Consider the following 8,642-nt stretch of genomic DNA (forward strand, 5'->3'; position numbering starts at 1 on the left):
GGGGCGAAAAAAATGCCTCCTGGGGGGCTTAACGGCTGGAGATGCCCTTACAGGGCTGGGCCTGTGGTATCTCCTCGTTTTCTTTCCCCATCGTCAGAACGGAGCCGCCGCCGCCGCCGCGGTTCCCCTGCACGGCCGTCGTCGTCATCCTCCTCCGACTGAAATCCCTCCCCTCCATACAACCTTTCAGCAATTCCTCTCGGTTGCTTCCGCTATCCTCACTAACTCCTCTGCGCCACCCTCGCCCCCAGCAATTAATGGCTTCGTCCGCGCTCGCCGCAGCCAGCTGCTTCGCGGCCGAGGGCGCCACCTGCACGCCGACGGGCATGCGAGATCTGGGCGACCACGAGGCGTCTCTCCTCCTGCTGCTGCTTCCGCCTCCGCCCAATGTCTGCCAGTCCATCAGAGTAACAGGCCGGTTAGATAGATTAGATTGCATTAATTAATCTCAATCCTCCTCTTCTTGTAGCGAGAAAATGTAAGGTCTGGACTCTGGACCAAAGAATTGATGTTTGGACCGGTGTTTATTGGCATCAGTTGCTTCATTTCTGTTTGAGGAGTGGATGTGTCGACCGGTGTCGGTGTGTCCTTAACCCAGAAGACCACCATTAGTTCTTGTTTTATCCTAGTGTTTCAAGAAAACAAGTACTCCCTCCGTTCCGAATTTGAACTAAAACCACGACGAGTAAATCGGAACGGAGGGAGTAGTAGCTAATACGTGATGTTCACAATATATGCCCCCGTCAATTATGATACAACGCATAGATACATTGATTCCATTTACAAGGGGTTGTGTCTAAACCAAAGTTTTAAATAGCGCGCTAAGCATCTTAGCGCCGGACCTCTTTCAAATGCTATAGCGTGCTATAGCGGAGCTATAGCGCGCTATTTAAAATGTTTGTTCATTTGTTTGGACCAAAGTCTCTTAGCGCAAGACCTTTTGTAAACGCTATAGCGTGCTATAGCGGAGCTATAGCGGGCTATTTGAAACAGTGGTCTAAACAATATATATGTGCTGTGTTGGGCATGTGAGCAGACTTAATCTATTTGCAGGTATCTGTGAAAACAAAAGCTCCTTGCAGGAGGTTTCACGTGTCCCCGTGGAATCTCGAGGTACAGGTATATCAGTTGGCACTGACGAATGCTACTAGTTAAGTGAACAGCGACAAATATAAGCAGTCAGCAAGTGGGAAGATTGTTAATTTCTTTCATAGGACTCGAGATATAGCCTGCTTAATTTTTTCTGCACTGTCTGAGCATCTTTATTTTTTGTAACCTGTTGTGCAGCCATATCATCTTGCCAGATGCTACTACTAGCTATGATATCCTTAATCTTACTGGTCACTCGTCAGCAAGTTAATCTTGGCAGACATATGCTAGTCGAAGCGAGCATATCAGGTTAAGAACTCTGTGAGTGTTTTTAGCTGAAGACTTGAACACTTTGTGTTCTGGCACACCTCTTTGAATCTTTGGCAGACATATGCTAGTCAAAGCAAGCATATCAGGTCCAGAACTCTCTGAATTTTTTTAGCTGAATACTTGAACACTCTGTCTTCTGTCACACCTTTTAAACTGTTTGGAATTAATTAAACTTGTTACCGTGGACGAGTATCACAGTTTTGTATGGGAAGGCCAGAAGTATGTATCACAACACAAGGCATGATATTTAGTCTTACCTCACCACTTGATCGGACGGAGCCAGGAATATTGTTAGAGGGGGCCAATAGAAAAGGTAAAAGGTTGGAGGAGGGCAAACATATAAATCTAGAGCATCTTGAACTAACAATATACAGGTTCTTTCAAGAAAAAATTACCATGGGGGGAGCCATGCCCCCTGCATTCCCACCCCTGGCTCCATCCCTGCACATGGTGCACTCATCGTGCCCACCCCTGGCTCCGTCCCTGCACATGATGCACTCATCGTGCCTCAACTCAAGATATGTTCTTTTTTACCTGTCAAGATATGCTTTTTATAAGCGTGAACCTTTTGATGCAGTGATTTGGCTCCTTTTTAGTGAACTTTGGACCACTCTTGCTCATTTATAAACTTTATATTTAAATATGCAGATTATATTGTATTTACTTCAAAACTACTGTAGTTTATCATCATGGAATTCAAATTTTTTAAGTTGTCCTGCCAAAGTTGGAAAAGGAGACTCTGCATGTTAGTATGGACATATCTGTCCTTTTCTTATTAATTTGAATCTAATGCCGGAGGCTATGGTGTGTGCAAATGGAATATCACCTCAATTTACGTGTTTCTTCATGACAGTTACCGTAGTTCTTACTTTTAATAGGGAAATCAAGCCAAATTTCGTCTCTGGTTTCTCGCTTTCTGCTTGTATTGAAGGCACACACTAAACTTTCTAACAGAATAGTCTATTCATTTTACAAAATCGGAACCTTAATGTTCTCTCCAGTATACAAAACCTGACACTTACTTGTATGTTAACAATTAATTGAATATTTAATGATATCAAAGTATTTTGGATGGAAAATCCTCTAGTATGATTTGGTTGTGACAATTCTGAATACTTAGATGTGTTTAGGGTTTAAACTTGTAAGAAGTTGGGCCATGCATTCTGGATGACATCGATTTATGAGTAGTGTCGATTCTACATTTCTGCATTTTCAGATAACAGTTGCCTTGTTGGTGTTTTAAAGATCGGTTGTCTCTAAATTATACTCCCTCCGTTCCTAAATATAAGTCTTTGTAGAGATTCTACTATGAACTAGATACACATGTATATAGATGCATTTCAGAGTGTAATTCACTCAGTTTGCTCCGTATGTAGTCCATAGTGGAATTTCTCTGCAAAGACTTATATTTAGGAACGGAGGGAGTAGATGTCTATAAGTATACACATGTATAGCTTTTCATAGCCTGTGTCTATGCTAGGTAATGCCACTAACTCGAACTCAACTTGAAGAAGCTATGAAACTAGCGAAGTCTGAACAAGCAGGTTCTGGCGTTCCTAGTCAGAATGCCGTCTCCCATCATAAGAACACACATCATCTGCTAGCCCTATTAACTCTCTCCTGACCGGGGAGAAAATTCAATTTTGTAAGCAGCTACTGATACATATTTGTACTGGGCTTGGTACTTCCATTCGCTTGATTAACTGCAGTTTGCCTGATAATAATAAGGATATGACTCCATTGAAGAACCTTGTCCAAATTATGCATGATTGATGATTCATTTACACATTCATACCATTTGTCGAAAAATGTTGATTTCATAATTCTTTGCTGTGTCATGTATTGTTGAATAAATATAATTATCCAGAACGTGGATTGGCTGTACCAACTATGATTGCTTGTTGAGCGCTATTTGAAATGTCATTATTTGTTATTGTCTTCTATGTAATGTACCGACTACCATTGAACAAATATTGTAATATCAACATTTTCTCAAATATTTCCTTTTTCTTTTTCAAGATGGGCAGGCGCGGTAACACAGCGCCTTTGTGGTGTAGTAGACTCATGTTAGCAGACATGACCTGTGGGTATCAATGGAAACAAAACTCTTTGCAGGTTTCACATGTCCTTAGGAATCTCGAGGTAAACAATACTAATAGATTAGGCCGGGAAAGCTAGTTAATCTTTTCACCGGTACGGATATGTGCTATTTAACCAAATCAATTTGTTGGTACTGATGACCACTAGTAGTTAACTGCACATCTATGCCAATAAGCATCCAATGGGTTGCTCCCTAATTTTTATCACAAGACTCGAGACACCATTGCAGCTGGCAGTCTTTGTGGAGTGTGCTAGCTGTCTAGCCATAGACTGCATTGTTTTTTACACAAGCAGGGGAGAGGGGCTTTGGTAACTAGTGCTGTTTGCTCTTGCTACAGTCCTATACTCCTATACTCCTGCTTGCCTCCAGTATGCTGGTGGTATTGTGGATCTGGTAAGACAGCAGGAAATCAAGAAATTTAAAGGTTTTGTTCGTTCCATTCATCTTCTCCAGTTAATCAGAGTATACCTCTACTGCATGCAGGGAAAGTTTTGTCTCAGTCGATTGTGTTGGCCATTCCTATTGCTCCACAGATCACTCATAATAGAACTGATCCTGCGCCGCTCTCATCGATGTTGTATCACTCTCATCGCTGTCTTATCAGTTTAATTACTGGCATCAGGTATGTATTGGGTTCTGATGTTCTGCACTTCTGGATCTGATACGTAGTAGTACGCCTTTTTGTTCACTAGTTGATCAATAGTCTTCTATTATGTATTGCAGGTGTAGCAGCATGGTTTTCTCATGGTGATTGACCGATAATCTTCTATTATCCATTTTTATTCTAGCTTGGGCTCAATCTTACGAGATCTTATTAGAGGAGGTGGGCTGACTATCGGAGTAAAATGCATCTTCAAAATGATCACTATTGATTGTTGTTATTGATGTTTTTCTCCTTACTGGAAGACTGGTTTGTAAGGTAAGACTTGCTATTGTACTTCAGAGCTTGCAACTTTACTTTCATGACTACAGCGTAATAAATTATCATGATTTCGAGTCTAGAAACCAATTATGCGTTAAGAACTTAAGATAGGCCTGAGAAACAAAAATATGTAGCTGACTCAGTGCAACATTCGGTGTTTATTTGCAGCTGCCATCTGATGGCTATTCAACTGAGCAAAACAAAATAATTTTAACATACAAAACTAAAACACATGTTAATCTGCAAGCACAAGCAGATAAACTGCATAGCTTCAATTCTAAATTCGTTAAATATCTTCTATACCAATATATATTAGAGAGACATTTGTCATTGTGAAAGCATATTAACATACATTGTGTATTCATTTTCAGGCTTCACTTTTTGCCATTCTCTGAAACAAGTCACCCTGGTATTTTTTGGTGGACCTCCCCCTTGTTCGTGCAATTTCATTTGTTTGATGGCAGCCATTCTAGCATGTTTACTTGGATCATGTGCCAATAAGTTGAAAGATATCATTATTGATGAAGCCATATTAATCCTAGGGGTGGAAAAAGAGCTCTCAGAAGTACTGCGACGAGTAGAACTAATACGGTGTTGCATATATGATGCTGAGAAAAGGAGGACAGAGGAGCGAGCAGTAAACAATTGGCTTGATCAGCTGAGAGATGTTATGTATGATGTTGAAGAAATCTTGGACGTGGCTAGATGTAAAGGAAACAAGCTACTTCCTGACCACCCTTCATCATCATCAGGCAAATCAGTTGCATGTAAAGGCCTTTCTGTTTCCTCTTGTTTTTGCAACATTGGGCCACGCCATGATGTTGCTGTTCGGATTAGAAGCCTCAACAAGAAGATAGAGAACATTTTAAAGGACAATATATTTTTAACATTCAAAAGTAGTACAGAACCTACTGGAAATGGTCGAACATCCAAAATAATAAGAAGTTCCAACCTTGTTGAGCCCAACCTTGTGGGAAAAGAGATAATACATTCTAGCAGGAAGCTGGTGGACTTAGTTCTTGCATGCAAAGAATACAAGTCATACAAGATCGGTATAGTTGGAACAGGCGGAGTAGGAAAGACAACACTAGCTCAGAAAATATACAATGACCAAAAAATAAAAGCAAGCTTCCAGATGCACGCATGGATTTGTGTTTCACAAGACTACAGTGAAGTGACTCTTCTTAAAGAGGTTCTCCGCAATATTGGTGTGCATCATGAGCAAGGTGAAAGCATAGCTGAGCTGCAGAGGAAGCTTGCAGAAACAATTGAAGGGAAGAGTTTTTTTCTAGTTCTGGATGATGTGTGGCATTCAAACATATGGATGGATTTATTAAGACCTGCATTACATGAAACAACTGTCGGAGTAATATTGGTAACCACAAGAGATGATCAAATTGCAATGAGAATAGGTGTACAACATACCCATCGAGTTGATCTCATGTCAGTAGAGATGGGATGGGAGCTACTTTGGAAGAGCATGAATATTGATGAAGAGAAAGAAGTGCAAAATCTAAGAAACATCGGGATTGAGATTATTCGTAAATGTGGCTGCCTCCCTCTTGTAATCAAGGTTACCGCTAGTGTTTTGGCAAGCAGAGGTCGTACGGAGAATGAGTGGAAAAGGTTTTTGGGCAGATATGCTGGATCCCAGAGCATGCTTTCTGATGAACACTGATGAAGAGAAAAACATGCAGAATTTAAGAAACACAGGGATTGAGATTGTTCGTAAATGCGGGCGTCTCCCTCTCGCAATCAAGGTGACCGCTGGTGCTTTGGCAAGCAGAGATCTAACGGAGAATGAGTGGAAAAAGTATTTGGGCAAATATGTTGGCTCTCAGAGCATGCTCTTGGATGAAATACAAGGAGCTTTGTATCTAAGCTATGATGAGTTAACACATCGTCTGAAGCAATGTTTCCTATATTGTGCTCTGTATGCTGAAGATTCTACCATTCAACGTAATCAAGTTACCCGGTTATGGATTGCTGAAGGCTTCATTGAGGAGCAGCAAGGCCAACTACTAGAAGACATAGCAGAAGAGTACTACTACGAGCTAATACATCGGAATCTCCTCCAACCAGACAGGATATTGTTTGACCAGGCTAAATGCAAAATGCATGACCTCTTAAGACAGCTTGCTTTAAATATATCAAGAGAAGAATGTTTTGTTGGAGATGTTGAATCATTAAGGGGCGAAAATATGTCAAAACTGCGACGTGTTACTGCTGTCGCAGCTAATGGGGATATATTAGTGTTGCCTAGCATGGATAAGGTGGAAGTTAAGGTGAGGACTCTCCTAACTGTTTGGGGTCCACGGAACATTGAGGTTACATTGTTCAAGAGATTTCTGCTTCTTCGTGTTTTGGTACTGAATTGCTCACTTGTACAAAGCATTCCAGGCTATATAGGAAAATTGATACATCTACGTCTACTTAATCTGGATTATACTGGCATATCTTGTCTTCCGGAATCCATTGGCTCCCTAAAGAACCTTCAAGTACTGAGCTTGAGATGGTGTGATGATCTGCACAGTCTTCCTTTGGCAATGACCCTGTTGTGCAGTTTAAGATGCCTTGATCTTTTTGGCACAAAAATAAACCAGGTTCCAAAAGGCTTGGGGAAATTGAAGCTCCTCACTTATTTAGGAGATTATCCTGTTGGTGATGGAAGTGATAATGCTGTTATACAAGATGGATTGAAGTTGGAAGAGTTGTCTTCTTGGTCGCAGATGAGGTACCTTTCTCTTGTTAAATTGGAAAGAGCAGCTCACTGCAGTACAAATACAGTGCTTACAGACAAAAAGCATCTAAAAACTCTAATGCTAGAGTGGACTGAACGTGGAGAGGGTTCATATTCAGAAGAAGACATTAGTAATACTGAGAAGGTCTTTGAGCAGCTAATACCTCCGCACAACCTGGAAGACCTATGTATTTATGGATTCTTTGGTACGCGGTATCCTACCTACTTTGCTACCGCCTATTTGTCTTCATTATTATACTTGAAACTCACAGAAGTCAAATCATGTGTGGAACTACCACCGATCTGGCAGCTACCCAACTTGAAATTTCTGAGAATTGATGGAGCACATGCAGTTACCAAGGTTGGACCTGAATTTGTTGGCTGCAAGAAGGGTGATGTTGTGTGTAATGAGTTGGTTGCTTTCCCTAAACTTGAATGGTTGATCTTCATGGATATGCCCAACTGGGAGGTGTGGTCTTTTTGTGAGGAAGAAGTTGCTGCTGCTGAACGGAGAGAGGATGTAACTGCTGATATTCGAAAAGAGGATGCCCCATCTGCAAAGCTGCGACTGATGCCTCGTTTGGTGAATTTGCAGCTCATGAAGTGCCCAAAGCTGAGGGATCTCCTGCAACAGCTTGGAAAAGACACCGCTTGTTTGAAGGTGCTCTGTTTAATAGGACTGGACAACTTGAAGGCCGTGGAGGATCGCCCAGTGCTCTCTGAGGACCTTGTTATTTTTAAATGCGAAGGCCTGGAGAGGATCTGCAGCGTCCCTGAAGTGACAGAGCTGCGTGTATTTGGTTGTCCAAACTTAAGCCATGTAGAGGGTCTGGGCAGTTTGCAGCAGCTGTGGCTGGGCGAGGATATGCAAGAGGTCTCTTCCCGGTGGGTGCCTGGGCTCCAAGAGCAGCACCAGCGACTTCTTGGCGAAGAACTGGATGTCTACACATGGCGTTAGATGGCACAAGGTATATATGAACACTGCATACTGGTTGGATACTTTTTATTGTATATTTGATTTTCTTAGAAGCCATGATTCATGTTCCGACAATTCAGTTTTCTCGATCAGTGGATTCATGCACAAATTGTATCTTTGTTCAGTTGTGTGCCACTATATATGTTATGCAACCTAAATGTGCTTAGACCTTTTCCATACAAATTTCAGAATCAGTACATCTCCACTGGCAGGAGACTGCAAAGCATACAAGTTGTCAAGTGTCTTATAATGTTGCTCTAAGTTGCTTCTGTGGGTTCCATCTCTAACTAACATGCATTGGTAACCATGGTGTTGCTTAGATTCTCATGATTATCCTCTTATAGTTTATAATATTGGCATCTCCATTAACAGATATGAGTAGTAATAGTCGTTGAGGCCCAGTTCTGTATGTGACGTAGTGCAAGATTACAAAAGTATAGCTATAATCATGTTAGATCATAGCATATAAAGACTGTACCAACTT

General features: G+C 41.4%; 1 protein-coding gene across 1 annotated transcript; it reads left to right on the forward strand.

The window, feature by feature from the left end:
* The first annotated feature begins 3,846 nt into the window (after positions 1–3,846).
* Positions 3,847–8,140, forward strand: LOC119279288 (putative disease resistance protein RGA4). Its single transcript, XM_037560583.1, has 5 exons — positions 3,847–3,913; positions 4,004–4,142; positions 4,244–4,439; positions 4,814–6,015; positions 6,203–8,140. Exons 4-5 carry the CDS (start codon positions 4,900–4,902, stop codon positions 8,138–8,140), a joined length of 3,054 nt encoding a protein of 1,017 aa, XP_037416480.1. The 5' UTR covers positions 3,847–3,913; positions 4,004–4,142; positions 4,244–4,439; positions 4,814–4,899.
* Positions 8,141–8,642: the final 502 nt, after the last annotated feature.

The sequence above is a fragment of the Triticum dicoccoides genome, chromosome 3B, assembly GCF_002162155.2.
Source record: "Triticum dicoccoides isolate Atlit2015 ecotype Zavitan chromosome 3B, WEW_v2.0, whole genome shotgun sequence".
Classification (NCBI taxonomy): Eukaryota; Viridiplantae; Streptophyta; class Magnoliopsida; order Poales; family Poaceae; genus Triticum; species Triticum dicoccoides.